Below are 17734 nucleotides of genomic sequence, written 5' to 3'. Positions count from 1 at the left end.
ACCCCGTCCCGCCCTGTTTTTTATGCGGATATGGGCATTAACATAAATTTTACATTTTTAGACTTAAAAAATTACAGTGCCCGCAGGCTTAACCCGCTCGCTCCGCCCTCACTTTTTATGGGGCAGGTCAAGTTTTTAGACCCAAACTCTTAACTTTGACCTCCCCGTCCCGTTTTTTTGTGGGGCGTGTCTAAACGAAACGGACATGCCCGTTTGCCACCCCTAAGAAATATTAGGGTAATAGATGACCTTCCAAGCAGTAATTAGTGAGTGAGGTATCTAATGAGCAATCAAAGCTTGAGGGACAAACTTCAACTCATTTCTTAAATGAATTAAATTTCAGGTCCCATAAGTTTGATTATTAACAAGTGACATTTTACATGTTTGGCTTATTACATCTTTCAACAAAAAGCCATTTGACCCATTTTTAGAATAAAAATCAGTTAAGTCATTAGTGAGTTAGGTATGAAGCTTCTTCAATCCCTATCTGACAACGACCTAAGAGTTGCAACAAGATCACATGTTACCAATCAATCTGTACCAGAAAAATGAAGTGGTACTAACTATGAATAACTATGAACATCTGAAACATTTTCAAAATTAGTACTGCAGTTAATGTATAACCAAATGCTTCTTTAAGTCACTTTATGTTTGAAAGCAACAAGTTTGCCTTCCAAACAAATGATAGTGACCCTTTTGGTATTACAACTGTCTACCTGATATGGAAGTTCCAGAAATCAAAAGGAATTATGCATTTCCACCCCTTTAGGGTTGCTGCAGCAGGTTCTCTGTCATGTTACTCTCACATGCACTTGAACATGTTTAGTGTCTGAGACGCTTCAAATAGGACTATTTCCGGCAGAGGAAACCTATGCAAACCCAAAAAACTGATATCTGCACCAAAAATATCAATTCATACAGTATATATGATCTAAGATCCAGACCAAACTACCAATGAAATGTGAAGGAAACATAAATTTCTGGCAAGTATTTGATTCAAAAGTTTATTATCATCAAACTTCCTTGAATGTTTATATCATTATAATTCACATGACTACAGAGTGACATGACCAAATCCATGTTTATCATTTTTGTTCTTTTCAAGTACAACTTAATAGCAATGATCACTTGTCAAGTAGTTGATTATTATCAACCTAAACTCAGCTGCCACCAAACCACATTAATATGTAAAACCAAATAGGTTATATGGTATTAGTAATTGTAACTCTAAAATTAAACAGCACTAATTATGACAGAAACTTATTTGCAACAAGGCAAGAGTCCATTGCATATACCTGCAGGATGGCAAGTAGTAGCAAACTCATTTAACTTTGAAAACTAAGAACAACAAATAGTTTGTTTGGTTCTGCGTTAGAAATGAAAAAACGGTTTTTGACCGTGAGTTTTGGTGAGAACTAAAGCAAACATATACAGAATCATATAGCAACAATACCTTCATTGTATTCTCAAGGCAGACAATTAATTGGTCACCAGCTGACAGGCTAGTTTAAACCTAAAAAAAACAAAGCAAAACAACTTCATCAAAACTAAAAGGGTGTTTGGAAGAGTTCATACTGTCTTGACATAAGCCCCTACACACTCATAAATCTGTCAAGATTTTCATAAGTTAATTTGAACTTATTTTAACAAGTTCCTGAAATAATTAATGAATAAGTGCATAACAAGGTTACAGGTAATGCTCGCCATGTTATGAATTTAGAAATTCTCGAAACCTCAACGCAGCCCCAATTGAGGCCATGTTGCGCACATTTGACTACAATTCTCCGCAATATCAAGTTAAATGCTCAACAATACTAGCTTATTTATATGATTAATTAAATTGTGTATCCAATCACAGTTTTAGATTACTTTGCGCAACTATTCAAATTCAAAAAAACATAAAAGAAAAGGAACATAAACACATAATTAGTAATATCATATCCAATTTGATCTCTCAAATCACAATTGAAGAATGTACATGGACTAATCTAAAAGACAGGCATACAATGGAAGACGAAAATGTAAAAGAAAAAGAAACAATAACAAATGCAACAAAGCAAAAGAATCACCAAGATCCCTTCTTGTAAAACCCAGTAGAATAAAACTCAAGATACCACTTCACAAACTTCTTCAACCCTGTTTCCAAATCAGTGGTAGGTATATAACCAAGATCCCTTTGAGCCAAACTAATATTAGCATGAGTAAACTTAACATCGCCATTTCTCGGCATAGGAAGAATCTTCTTCTTGGCCTTAACCTTCAAAAGCTTCTCCAATATAGCAACAAGCTCACTCACAGGAACAGGTGAAGTATTCCCCAAATTGAAAACCCTAAATTGAGCTGAACCCTTTTTCTTTCCACCACTACCAGTACTCTTCTTTGCAGTATCCAAAGCCCCTAAACAACCCTTCACAACATCATCAATGTAAGTGAAATCCCTAGCCACACTTCCACCATCCGGTGATTCATACACTGTTATCACCTTCCCCTTCAAAATATCCTTCGTGAAAAAGAAATACGCCATGTCTGGTCTACCCCAAGGTCCATAAACCGTGAAGAATCGCAGCGCGGTGATCGAAAGACCATAAATATGGTTATAACTATGCGCGATTTCTTCACCGGCTTTCTTCGTCGCGGCGTAGAGACTCGCCGGTTGATCCGTTCGGTCTTTCTCCGAAAACGGAACTTTTGAATTCAGCCCATAGACAGAACTCGACGAAGCCCAAACAACCGCCGGTTGAGGATTCGCCGATTTACAAGCTTCCAGGAGATTCACAAAACCAGCGATGTTACTGTGAACGTACGAGCCAGGGTTTTGCATAGCGTAACGAACACCAGCCTGCGCCGCGAGGTGCATCACATGAGTAAACGGAACCACATCGAAAAGCTTCTTGAGGAGACGGCCGTCGTTTATATCACCGTCAACGACGAAAACTCCGGCGCGTTCGAGAAGCTTCTTCCGTGCTTGCTTTAGGTTAGGATCATAATACCGATTAAAATTATCAATTCCAAGAACACCGTCACCGCGGCGTTTTAAAGCGAGGGAGACATGAGTACCGACAAATCCAGCGGCGCCGGTAACAAGAACGGTGTGACCCGAGGCAGAGTTCCGGCGAGCGGATTTCGAGACAAGCCGCTCCCATTGAGAGCCGCCCCATGAATCTCCTAATACACGGCGGGGTGCGGTGGTTGGCGGCGGCGGAGAAGTGAAGGTGAAAAGGAAAAACAGGAGAATAAAAGCGAGGAAGAGTGAGGTGAATAAAGTGAGCCTAGAATGCGAAGAATGAATTCTGAAGCGATGAATGTGATGAGGTTTTTCTGGTTTTAGCTTCCCCGGAGTTGATGGTGGTGAACCTTCATTCATCTGCTGCACCATTTCATTCACTTTTTTTTTGGGGTTTTTTTGTTTTTTTGTTTGGTTTTTCTATAAAACCCTCACTGTTTCTTCTTCCACTATAAACACTGTAACCAGTAAATTAAAGTGCCTACAATGGTATAAAGTATCGACGCGTTTTATTTATTTTTATAGTACACGTTTATGCGGTGGGATAACTTGGTATCTTTCCTAAATATTTGTATTAGGTAAAAATTAATTAGTCTTAGTCAACACTAATGATACAGTAGTAAATTATATATATATATATATATATATATATATATATATATATATATATATATGACATTTCTTTAAGAGACTTAAAAGAAAAAAAAAAATAACTCCAATTAAGGGATTGATAGGAATATACTGAGTGCAAGAAAAGTTTGGATATGGCTTAAATGTTTTACTAATTTTATTTGATTTTTTTCTTTTTTAAAAACTTTATTTTTTATATTGCACCACAGATGTGTGTGTGCTGTAACGGTGGGTGGGTTTTTCATTGTGGTATGTATAATCGTAATCAGTGGGTGGGGCATCTTGTAACATTATCTGTTCTAAAAACCTGTGTAGCATCATGCGCCACATTTTTGTTTTATATATATCTATATGGTGACATTTGGGAATTTTTTGTTTCAATAACCATTTTTTTTTAATAAAGATACTTTTATTAATATTCAAAAAACACTATTACATCAAGTGATCAAAGGATCCAACTAGATCAAAAAGACAAATCAAAACAGTTAACCCAAAACCTACGGCATGAGGATTTTGCTAATTTGCTCCCGTAACTTGGGGTTTGTCCAGCTCTTGTACACAACAGCGTCAGTAATCCTCTGTTCTACCTCACTACTGCTTCGACTTTCACCAAAGCACCAGCAATTCCTCATTTTCCAACATTCATAAATCGTTTCCGTAAAGGCACTAAGGAGAATTTTTCCTTTCCAGCCTTTCCTTCCAATGTTCTGCAGCACCCATTTGCTCTCCGTATCCCATTCTGTTGGGACATGGTCCCATTGTAACCAGTCAAGGATCTTTTGCCAAATGGTTTTTATCTGAGGGCACTCAAAGAAAAGATGGTTTAGGGATTCGATAGAATCACAGCCACTACACTTATCATTATCTATAAAACCCAACCTTTTCATTCTCTCCTTGGTTGCTAGGCGGCGATGGCAAGCCATCCAAAGCGTATGTATTGCTTTTGGCCTTGCCCAGTTGCAATACATAAGCTTTTTCCATGCCACATCCTGCATATTACCAATCAAAGCAATATAAACTCTTCTAGTATGAAACACATTACCCTTGTGCATATCGATCCACACCGGCAGCAGCTTGACCTCATCCCTCGTTTTCAAAATTTTCTTCATAACCCAAGAGTGAGATTGTTTGGGTAGCAGACTCATGATGTCAGACGTTTTAACATAGTACGCATGAATCCAACGAATCCAGAGACTATCGGCTTTACCTGTTAAATTCCAAAGATTCTTTGCTATACAAGCTTTATTCCATTCCAGCAGGCTGGTGATATTCAGTCCACCATTCCTCTTAGGCATGCAAATTTTTCTCCAAGCAACAGGACTCTTTCTAGATATAGTGTCTTTACCCATCCATAGAAATGTCCGACAAATCGCTTCCACTTTCTTTATGATCTGCTTCGGTATAGGGAGGCTCTGCATCCAAAAATTGTTAATAGCAAACAAAACACTCTTAATTAACTGAGTTCTGCCAGCATAGCTAAGCAGCCTCGAAGACCAATGTCGAATTCTGCTCACTACTTTCTCAACCAATCCTGCACAGTTATGAACAGATATTCTTCTGCTTGTTAAAGGGATGCCTAAATACCTAAAAGGCAAGGGGCCTTCACTGAAGCTAGTGATATTCAGAATCTCCTCTCTGTCCCTTAGACTCACATTCCCAAAGTAAGCCTTGCACTTACTGGGATTCACCTTCAAGCCTGTAGCATCAGAAAATCTAGTGAAACTATTCATTAACAATCTGACCGATATCCTATCTCCTCGAGAAAACAGTAAAATATCATCAGCAAAACTAAGTTCAATGATGCCAACCTTTTTACATTTGGAATGGAACTTAAATAAAGTATTGTTTTCAAGCTTATGAAGCACCCTATGGAGGTATTCCATAACAATCACAAACAGGAGGGGGGACAAGGGATCTCCTTGTCTCAACCCTCTTTTCGCTTGTAGACACTTAGTAATAGCATTGTTGATTTTGTACCTGTACGAAACAGACCGAACTACCATCATGATCCAGCCGGTGAACACATTTGGAAATCCCATTTCTGCTAGAATATCTTCTACTGCCTTCCACTCTATGCTGTCATATGCCTTCTGGAGGTCCATTTGTAGCATGCATCTAGGTGCTCCAGCTTTAGTTCCATAACCTCTTATCAGCTCATACGCAAGCATAACATGGTTCTGTAACTGTTGCCCCGGTACGAACGCTGCTTGACTCATATGGACAATACTTCCAAGGACTTTGCTGAGTCTACCAGCCAGCACCTTAGAGATAATTTTGTACACAGTTGTGCAACAGGAGATAGGACGGAAATCTTTGATCATACAAGCATCAGCAGTTTTTGGGATGAGGGTGACTAGAGTGTTATTAACAGCTTTGTATAACCGACCGTTCATGAAGAAATCTTGAACTGCAGCCACAATATCGTTCTTGATTATTGGCCACGAACATTTGAAAAATTTCGCACCAAAACCATCCACCCCAGGGGCAGTCAGATCACTAATGTTATTTAACGCCTCATAAATTTCCTGTTCAGATACATGCTCAGTCAGCCTCATGCTTTGCTCTTCATTAATTTGTTTCCCCGCCCTCACAGTTTGGATATCAATCTTCTTTAAGGTAGCCGCTGCAGTACCCACAAGATCTCCATAAAATCTAAGCACTTCCCTTTCAACATCATAGGTATTAGTGATTGATTCACCATTGGAGTTCTTCAGATTCTCTATGTGAGTTTGGCTGAACTTACTCTTCAAAGCGGCATAAAAGTAAGCGTTATTATTATCCCCTAAACGAATCCAATCAACTTTAGATCTCTGCTGCAGCAAGTTCTCTTCAATGTTGGTCAGATTAAGCAGCTCCAAAGTGCACCTCTTCACGCACTCGATAGAATTCACATTAAATCTGTCCCCCTTCAAGTTCTGCTGGGCAATATATAGTTTATCTCTCGCAACCTCAATCTGTTTCTTGATTCCCATATTAGGCTTCATCAGATTTCTAATTACAGGTTGTAGCCTCTGCAGTTTTTTCCAGACTTTAAACATAGGCTGCCCATCGAGCTCCCTATTCCAGCTTTCCGCCACTGCCTTCATAAAGCCCTCCATGCTAGTCACCACATTAGGGAATTTGAACAAAGTATTGACATACCTATTTTCCTTGCTTTGCAGGTGTAATAGAGAGTGATCAGACACCCCTGGTTCCAAAATCTTCAGGATGGTGTCCACATTACCTTGATGCCACATCATATTTCCAATGACTCTGTCGATTCTAGAGTATATGGTCCCTTGAGTATGCTTGTTAGACCAGGTGAAATGATCTCCAACACTGTCTTTCTCAAACAGCCCAATGTTCTCCATCATACTGATCAGATCTTTATATTCCTTTTCATGAACAGGGTTGCCACCAGTTCTGTCATTCACTGACAGCACATTGTTAAAATCACCCAATAAACACCACGCTTCATTGGTCTGCTGCGCTAGTCCCTCTATGTCCAGCCATAATCTTTTCCTATGTTCCAACAAATTTGAACCATAGATAGCAGTACACCACATATAGAGTTTCCCATTGGTGTCATACACACCGAAATGAATGAACTGATCAGAGCTAGACAACTTCACCACTCTAATTCGTCTTCTATCCCAAAGGATCCAGATTCTACCATTATGATGCTCACTATAATTATCCAAAAAATCCCATTTATTTCCCATTTTGGATCTTACATCCATAGCTTTCCTTTCTTTAACTCTTGTTTCTAACAGGATACTAATCATAGGGTTAAGGCTATTGAGACGGGTCATAATCTCCCTACATTTCCCTATGTTATTTAACCCTCTCACATTCCAAGATGTGATCATGGAACATGGCATGTGTCTTCCGGAGGCACAATCTCAGACCTCAACAGCTCAAACCCATTACTACAATTCACTTCACTAGATGCATCCTGCAACACAGCTTTGCCCTTTAATTTTCTGTTTACCAGTGTCCAGTTATCTTTGTTATTCTCAATAGGGTTGTTTGGGGTGCTTACCTCAGATTGAAAATTGGTTATATGTAGAGAAGTTTCCTTGATCACAGGTTTCCATTGTTTCACCACCACAGGTTTCTCCGTTTGGCATGTATGACCCACCCGTTGGCATTGACCACAGTACTTCGGTTTCCATTCAAACTCCACTCTCTGTTCAAACCTCCTCCCCTCATTATCTTTAATCAATATGCTCTCTTTTTGCTTCTTTGTAATGTCCACCTCAATCAGAATTCGCGCGAAGGAGATACGTAATTTGTTAGCTGTGCATTCATCAGTAAACATGGGGACACCAATCGCACTTCCTATCTTACCAAGACTCGATGCTCCCCATAGGTGTAAAGGAAGATTCGGTAGCTTCACCCACACTGGAATTGTTCTTATCATATCTCGTTTAAAATTAAACTCCTGACACCAATTCTTAAGTATCATCGGGACATTATGGATAGAATAAGGTCCTCTCATTAGAACCGTCTCCTTGTCCTCATGTGTGTTAAATTTCATAAGGAAATACCCCTATTCATGGTAAAATAGGTCAGGTAATTTCACAAAATTCCAAAAGCGCTCCATAAACAACTTCACAGCATTCATGCTAAGGTCCCTCCCGAGCACATACATGATAACCGTGTTTTCCCCAAAACGCACTTCAGAATCCACATCTTGGTCGTCAATTTCAATTAGAACTTCCCCTTCGACCAAATTAGGGGCATTGTACTCAATTACCATATTTTTTTTTAAAATTCCAAAATAATCATATTTTTAAAATAATTATAAAAATATCCAAAAACTACTAAAATTAACATGTTGTTGCCAGGGAGTGGCGACAACAATACCCCCTAAATAAACTCGTCAGTGGGCCTAGCGACAACGTGTAAAAAATAGGCCAAGTTGTCACCCCCGACGACAACACCCCTTTCTTTTTTTCAATTTTTTTAGTTAAATTATTTTACCTATTATATTTTACTTTTTTCTTCATATGTGGGCCCACTTATTTTTGGACCATGTCGCCACTCTAGCTGGCGAGTTATCTTCATGTGTGGGCCCAAGTCGTCTCTTTGGTTGGCGACAACACTCATTTGAGGATTTTTTTTGCCTATAAATAACAGTCAATTCCTCCATGAAAATTCATTAGTTTCTCCACAAATTTTCTCATATTCCCTACACATTATTGTTCATGTCTCGCATAAGGCCATGTTCATAGAAGCGAGCATCATTCAGCCGTCCCGTGCCGGAACCGAAAAATACCGTAGAAGTTGTGGGCATGTTCTTTTCTCTCCGGTCAAACCCCTGTGTCGATTACGTTTTGGAACATCCGTATTTGCAACAACCTGAAGAGGACTCTAATGTCACCGTTAGAGGGGGAGTACAGTCTCAGAAAAGAAATCAAAAGGATCCAGAGGCTTAGAACAAGGGTCTCTCTTATGACCGAAAACATGGTACGTTGGTGGATTGAAGTGAAAAATGACCTTGATACTGAACAAATGATGGATGGAACAGATGACATTGTTTTAACCGTTGTAATTTCTTAGATTTTAATTGTTTGTTGTGTTGTTGTTTTAGTCATTGTGTTGTTTTTTCAATTGTTGCTTTTAGTTGAAATTTTATTTTGTGTTATTGTTTATGTGGTTTTCCATGTATGTTGTAACTCATCTGACTAATAAAAAAAAGTCCATTTCATTGGTAAAATAAATTACAAATAACATTGAATCTAACAACTATGTTGTGGAACTAGATCCACGATTGGGACACTTGTTCTTATTATGTCCGACCTCACGACATATACTACACTTCCTTTGCATTTTTTCAGTGGCGTCCTTTTCAGTTCTAATACGATTGTTGTTTGGTTTACCGCTTTTATTCCGGCGCATTAAATCGTTGTGCCAAACTATTTTCCCGTCGTACACTGGCCAATATGCCTCGTTCGCTACCACCAGAAAGTAATTGTCACATACGTTAAGCAACGTTGATACCTTGTAAATGGGTGATACCAATGATAATGCATCAAAGTGACTATGGGCCCGTCATTCCAACCATGTCCTACATTTACCTATGGCGTTGACCCTTTCTATTTGGCAGACCTGCGAGCACAACAACCGTATTTCCAACAACAACCACAAATTTTCCAACAACAACATCCACAAATTTTCCAACAACAACAACCACAAAATTTCGAACAACAACAATCAAATTACCAACAACAACAATAATTCCAACAATACCACCACCAACAATAATTCCAAACTCAACCACAAACTCAACCTCAACCTCAAACTCAACCCCACCACCAACACTTCCAAGATCCCAATGTGGAGGGCTCCTCTAGATCACCACCACTTACCAGGGCCGGTCCCGACATTTTAGAGGCCCCGGACAAATAATAAAAATGGACCCCAATAAATATAGATTTTAATATATATAATTCTTATTCAAAAATACATTAAATCTATAAATCTAATTATATATATTTAATCATAATAATTTAGTTTAAAATAATATTAATATTAAAAAAATACTAATATTAATAAATTTTTAATAAGACCATGGTTGTTTAGCACACTACCCATGATTCAATTTTAAAACAATTGAAAAATAAAATTACATATACTTGTAATAAATTTTTAATAAGACCATGGTTGTTTAGCACACTACCTATTCAATTTTAAAACAATTGAAAAATAAAATTACATATAATTGTATCAAATGAAAAAATATTTTAAAATGTGTTCAAGGATCGAACAGACACCTAAGTGGCTAAACTCATAGAACACACAGCCACCGAGTTACAGTTGCAGTTGTGTTACTTGTTGCGCATTACATATACTATATAGATATTTTAGTTTATAGTTTCTAAAGCCTAAACCCTTTTCATATAAGGCCCCCATTTTTATGAGGCCTGGGTTGTGGGCCTGCTTCCCTGGCCCAGGGCCGCCCCTGCCACTTACCCCCGACATAGGCATACTTTAAGAATACCAGTCATACAACTCATTCGACCAACAAACATCACAGTACCCCAACCAACCATTGGACTTCAACACACCACCACAACCATTGTATTTTAACCAACCCGATTGGACCACCAACTACCAAAGACCAAAATTTGAGGACGCACCCACCAGGAGCCATTTTGTCCCATCAAGACAAAGTTTTGAAGGCGCCGCGGGCACCCGCCTTTCCTATAGCGGAAATTCTAGAGATCAAGGTCGGCTGACAGATTTTGTAGACCCGGAGTGCATTGAAGGGTCATCAACCCAAACACAAGATGAACCAAATAGAAGGGGGGGCGTCGGAATAGGGGAGCACTACCAACTCGTGAGCCATCTACATGAGTTATTAGACCTCCTTCGTGCGTCGTACCAGGGTCACCTGCACTAAGTCATCCAATATTTAATTGTTATGATTAATGTAATTATAGTTTTTTTATTAATATAAAATTGTAGTTTCTTTTATTTATATTATTTTTTTACATAAAAAATTTAAGTAAATAAATATAATGGCCAAAATAGTAAAATATAGACAAAATACTTTTTTTGGTCCCTTATGTTAACCTCGGGGTTCATTTTGGTCCCTTAACTTCAAAAAGTGTCATATTGGTCCCTTAACTCTTCAAAAGGTGTCATTTTAGTCCTTTTTGTCACATTAGCGACGGAAAAACTCAAAAACCGGTCGCTAAATCAGTCGCTAATATGACAAAAAGGACTAAAATGACACCTTTTGAAGAGTTAAGGGACCAATATGACACTTTTTGAGGTTAAGGGACCAAAATGAACCCCGAGGTTAACATAAGGGACCAAAAAGAATATTTTGCCTAAAATATAATAGGTAAAATTATTTAACTAAAAAAAATTGAAAAAAAAAAAGAAGGGGTGTTGTCGCCGGGGGGTGGCGACTTGGCCCATTTTTTACATGTTGTCGCCCGGCCCACTGGCGAGTTCATTAAGGGGGTATTGTTTTCGCCACCCCTTTGACGACAACGTGTTAATTTTAGCATTTTTTGGACATTTTTGTAATTATTTTGAAAAATATGATTATTTTGGAATTTTTTTTATAAAAAAAATGGTTATTGAAAAAAAATCGACATTTGGTACGAATAAACTTTTGTATTATATTGTTTTTAAATTTGTAATTTTTAGCTAAAGAATAGAATAATAGTTTTTAGTTACGAATATCTTTTTTTATATATAATTATATTTAATTAAACTTTCTTTCACAGTTATAGTTTTTTAACTTTTTTAAAATAATTTTGATATGAAAATGAGTTTTTTTAAGATATTAAACTAATAAAACATGTAACAAATGTAAAATGACATGTAAAAGGAATATTTTAGACAAAAATAATTTATTGGCCAAACTATTGTCACTACAAGAAATATGTTCCCCAGCCACGTGAAGTTGTGACGTGGCTCACATGTGACTAAGAAATGGTAGTTGTGACGTAAAAATCATGACACAAATGAGTTGCCACGCATTCCCAAGTGACATATATGTTCACCTCGTAAATTTTTTGTTGTGACGTGATTTTCTACTTTGTGGCATGAAAATCACGTCACTATAGAGCTTATTTAATTAGAAGATATGTTTCAGTTTTAGATGGATGAGAAGGGAAAAATTTATTAATCCTAATCATTTTGAAAAATATTCTATTAAATCATAAATTTGAAAGAAGAATACTTAATTTGATATGACTTAATTGAAAGATTTAGAATTTATTTAATTATAATATTTGTTTTAGAATTAGTTCAATCATAAGCTTTCAAAGATTTTGTTGAGAAAAGTTCTTTTTAATCCAAATCAATTTAGAAAATATCTATTTAATCATAAATATCAATTAAAAAATTGGATTTTTTTATTGAAAAGATATGATTTGTTGAAGATTTGATTTGCTAAATATTTGATTCGATTGATTTATGAAGTGCACATAATTGGCTTTTTTGGATGGATCATATTTCCTATATAAGGATATGGTTCTCCTGGTTTAAAGACTCACATATTAAAAGAAAGAATGCTTGTGTGACGTAATTGGATTTACTTTTCTTTGAGTCTTTGTATTATTTTCTTTGTAATACTCTATTCTTAAATGTCTTTCTTATTTTAAAAGGATAGGGTATTTAGTTGTAATTTTTATTTATCTTGCCACATTTAATTGTCATCTTGCAAACACTTGTGAGAGTGTTTGAGTGAAAGTAAAAAGGGTCTTATATTCAGGGGAAATATGTGTCAAAATTCACAGGTAGTATTAGGAAAAAGGCACTGGATTGAAAATTTTCAGATAAGACTGTCGTGTACTATTGATTACTGATTAGTGAACTTTCTTTCATTGGTTTGTTTCCCTTTAAACGTAGGTGATGTTGCATCAAATTGTATTACAAATTATTTGTGTTATTTAAGTTGTTTTTATGTTCTTCGTTCTTTTATAATCATATTGTCTCACACATTTTCGCAACATTGTCTACGACATATTAGCACTGATTTAACAAAATTTTAATGGGTATCAGAGTAGACACCTTATTCTTGTTGGGTGAGCTCTAGGGTTTTCTGTGCAAGATGGGCAATACTAAAGAATGAGGATATTTTAGTCATCCATTAATTCTTGATGGTATAAATTATGACTATTGAAAGGTTCACATGGTTTATTTTCTTGAATAGATAGACAACCAGACCTAAAAAGCAATCATAAAAGGATGGACTCCACCAAAGATCATATCTAAAGACAACTATGAATTAAATAGTGAAGCCTAAAAAGGATTGGTTATCTGTTAAAGATGAAGATGAAATAGGAAACTCTTGTGCTCTTAATGTCATTTATAATGGAATTGATAAGATTATCTTCAGGATCATCAATACATGCACTAGTGCTAAGGAAGTTTGGGAGGCTCTTGAAGTTACTCATGAAGGTACATCCAAAGTTGTATGTCAATACTTCAACTTCATACCACAAAATTTGAAAATTTAAAGATGCAATAGGACAAAAATATTTCTGAATTTAATGTCAAACTCTGTGGCATTTCAAACAACTTATTTGTTCTTGGTAAAAAATGTCTAAAGAAAAGCTTGTAAGAAAAATTCTAAGATCTTTACCCATTAGGTTTTCCATGAAGGTTACAACCATTTAAAAAGTCAAGATGTTTCCCCAATGAAAGTTTATGAATTAATAGGGTCCTCACTCATATTTGAGATGACTATTGATGACAAATCTGAGAAAAGAAGTAAGGGTGTGGTGTTCAAAGTAGATATTAAATTTTGTGATGACTAGATAGAATGTGATATAGATGAAAATCTAATTAAATCCATTTCTATGTTAGCTACGATCTTAGGAAAAGTCATGAGAATACTTGATAAAAGGTCCTCAAATATTGTCTCTACTAATGTAAAAAACAACCAGCATTAAAACTCAAATGGTGGCAACTTTCAGGATAAAGGAAAAGATGGAAAAAATTGAACAATGGAAAGGGAGTCTAATGTCATGAATGTAAAGGTTTTGTACATATTCAAGATGAATGTCCAAATTTTCTTAGAAAATAGAAAATGGGCTACAATGTCATTTTCCCCGATAATGAGTAAGTGAAGAAAGTGTACTTGATCGGTCAAACAATGTGGTGATGTTCACAACTCGCGTAAGATCAAATTCATAAGTTCCTATTGATAATGGTAATACTAGTGATGGTGACTTATCGATGATGTCCTTGTTGAAGCCTACATGACATTGCATCTTAAATGGAGTGATGAATGTCAAGTAGTTGCAAACAAATAATTTAGGCTAAATACTCTTTTTGGTCCCTTATGTTTACCCCGGGATCCATTCTGATCCCTTATCTTTAAAAATTTCCAAAGTGGTCATTTAATTATTCAAAAAGATCCACATTAGTCCTTTACGTCCAATTTTTTGAAACGGTGTTAACTTTTGCACTAGTGCCATCTAACGTGGCACCTGTTTGTACGCATGGCATGTGAGGTCATTAAATACCCAAAAAAATTCTAAAAAAACTTTTTGTATCTAGGATTCGAACACAGGTACAATTGCTTGTTGTACAACATATCAAACCCTTACACCACTTCACACTTGTTTGTATGTCTTACATAATGAATATAATAAAACTTAGTACTCTCCGCTTGACTCCCAAATCCACATTTACCTTCACCTTAACAGTACTTGGTGATAACGCTTTTCCATACTTCAGGAGAAAAAGTCTACCATGTATAGTTTCCCTTCCATTAAATTCTTCTTTCATATCGTTCCTTATGTTTCACCATGGTGTAAATCCCAAAATTTCTATTCTGATATTTTTTGAAATAATCAAAATTACTCGCCTCCACTATTTGCTTTTACCTGATAATTTTCCTTCACATTTGGGGTATAAAATTGCATTTGGGGCTTTAGGGTTCAAAGAGGGATGAAATGAATTGATGTATGAGAAGTGTTGATGTTGTTGTTCTTCCGTTAAAAGTGAGAGAGGCAAGAGACCACTTGGATTTGAAACTGAATTTCTCAAAATTGTCACCATCAACACGTTGATGCATCAAGAATAACAATTTGTAATCTTTCTTCTTTTCTTCCTTAAATGCAGCCTTTTGTGCATTTGTTGCACCTTCAACAAGGGGATTCACCCCATTCTTGATCACTTCAAGAACATGTTGGTAACCAGAGTAAAATAAAGCATGCATCTCACGAAGGTATCACATTTACTTCTTCGAAAAACATCACATGCAATGGTCATAAACAATTAACACGAATTCAAAACTAAAACCAACATGCAAACCATTGCGGAATCATATCTCATCTCATAAATGGTGAATATAGATGATCCCCATAAATCATCCACCATACATCATAATCTTGGGTACTTAGGTCACTCAACAACAAATTCAACATATTCAAATAGGAAAATAAAAGAAAGAGTAAACAAATATCTCTCAACATCAAAGCAAATACAATATTCTCGAAAATCCTAGTGTTACATGACTAGAGAATTAAATACTACCTAGTCAAGACAACACAAGAACTAGCCTCCCCTAAGTCTCATGTGAAGCACCACTATCTTCGGTACCTGAGCGATGTCGCAATAGAACATCATTCCAACAGAAGGATGAGAATTCAAATCATTATAGAAAAGCATAATAATATGAAATGTATAACGAACATACATCCGTCGCAAGAATACATCACACATCACACAAAACATGCATCATATCATCTTATCAAAGAATCACATGTTTATAATCGTACGACATAGCTCAACCATCCAAAAGTATTCGTTTACAGGTACTAATCAAATGTACACAATCATATTCCACAATATATAAATTTCATGTGCACATTATCATCCATCATCAATTCCAATCTTCACCTAACATGTATATACACATATTTCATTTATTTCAACAATGTATACAATTCACCAACACGTCACATCCATCAAAAATATGCACATATTCACACATCATCACTAAATCCATGTATATGCATATCCACCAATATCATATCACATAAATCACACAACATTAACAATTCAAATCGACACATGCGACTCAAGTGTGACTTAATGCGATAGGCATGTGGATCCCATCTGTTATCATTTTTGGCAAGCCGAGCGTCTCTCAAATAGACTAGATAACCACCTCTAAAGCTCGATTTGGCCTTAAGCTTTCAAACTTCATATCGGTGTTAGGTTTGGAACAAGCAAATAATCTACGCGGATTACTTAACATTGCCTCTTTCAAAGACTCATGCTAGTGTAGTATACAATAACAACAACAATAAGACTCATGCATTTAAGACGACCACAACCCATTACTCATACAATTGCACAACTAACACATAACATGATTTCAATCCCAAACAATGCACCACCTATCATTTATCATCTTATCACAACATAATAACACATAGCAAACAAGTCAATTCAAGTTATTCATCAAATTCACCAATTCACATCCTCACATACATATTTTCAAGTATTATGTTTCTTTACAAACTCCATCTAAAACCATCCAATACACGCCAAATAATAGAAAACATGTCATTCACATTTACCACACATACAACATGCATCCACATTAGGATTCTTTTAATAAAATATTAATCTATTGTTATCAAAATAAATACCACATTGTAGAAAATATTTTTACTTCGCAACGGTCCATACGGCACGTCAAACAAACACCCGAGTCAAAAGTTATTGAATTTACAAGTTTTTCAAAATGCCGTCAAAACCAGAAAATTTGCAATTACGAAAATACTGTAAAAAAAAACGGTTATTGCAAAAATACTGTCAAAACCAAAAAAACTGTTGTGGCGAAAATATTGTCAAAAACCAGAAAAACTACTGTTGCGAAAATGCTACGGTCCAGCCCAAAATTTTCACCATAAAACCATGTTAATCCATCATTTTCATGAAATAAATAGTTTTACAACCTATATACATTATATATCAACTATTAGGATCATAAAAACAAGATTCTAAGCTTCATTAATTTTCACCAAAATCCAAAATCAACCATTTTCAAGTGAAACTCAGACATACATATATGCACTAAATCATGTTCTATACACATACCCATTCATGGAATTCAATATAGAAACATCATAGCATATATAAATCACCAATTTCATGGATTGAAACATAGATTCATGTTAGGGTTTTCAAAAATATAATATAACAAATTCTCAAATCCTAAGTTCATGATATCTAACCCATACATTACATAGATTATACTTCCCATAATCAATTGAAATCTCACCCTTACCTCAAGAATTGAATTCTCTAAATCCTTCTTCTTCTAGTTTCTCCTTCCTTTTTCTCTTCTCTTTACTCCTCTTGACTCTTCTCTTGTTTTCTCCAAAATGAAATGATACTTTTCCTTTTCTCAACCCTTACTATCTTTTCTATTCTTAATGAGCTTACTCACTTACACCTTCCTTAATACTCATATCACCACTATTTAGGCTCAACTAGTTATATCTCTCTAATAACATAATTAACCCAAATAACACAAATACAACCATAATTAAATAATTAAATAATTATCATACCACATAATAATTAAATAAATAATTAATAAAGCATCAAATAAAATAGTTAATAAAATAA

At 35.9% G+C, this 17734-nt stretch overlaps 1 protein-coding gene across 1 annotated transcript; it reads right to left on the bottom strand.

Annotated features, from left to right (window-relative positions):
* Positions 1-1915: 1915 nt before the first annotated feature.
* On the bottom strand, positions 1916-3508 carry LOC131637296 (UDP-glucuronate 4-epimerase 5-like). Its single transcript, XM_058907881.1, has one exon. The coding sequence runs from the start codon at positions 3374-3376 to the stop codon at positions 2066-2068; it is 1311 nt and encodes a 436-aa protein (XP_058763864.1). The 5' UTR covers positions 3377-3508; the 3' UTR covers positions 1916-2065.
* Between the last annotated feature and the right edge of the window lie 14226 nt (positions 3509-17734).

The sequence above is a fragment of the Vicia villosa genome, linkage group LG1 (genome assembly GCF_029867415.1).
Source record: "Vicia villosa cultivar HV-30 ecotype Madison, WI linkage group LG1, Vvil1.0, whole genome shotgun sequence".
Lineage (NCBI taxonomy): Eukaryota > Viridiplantae > Streptophyta > Magnoliopsida > Fabales > Fabaceae > Vicia > Vicia villosa.
The sequence above is the reverse complement of the archived record's forward strand: the minus strand, read 5'-3'. Positions and strand labels throughout refer to the sequence as shown.

Bases quoted from the DNA above. Each gene is read 5' to 3' on its own strand.
- LOC131637296 (XM_058907881.1), bottom strand. From the start codon at position 3,376: ATGGTGCAGCAGATGAATGAAGGTTCACCACCATCAACTCCGGGGAAG.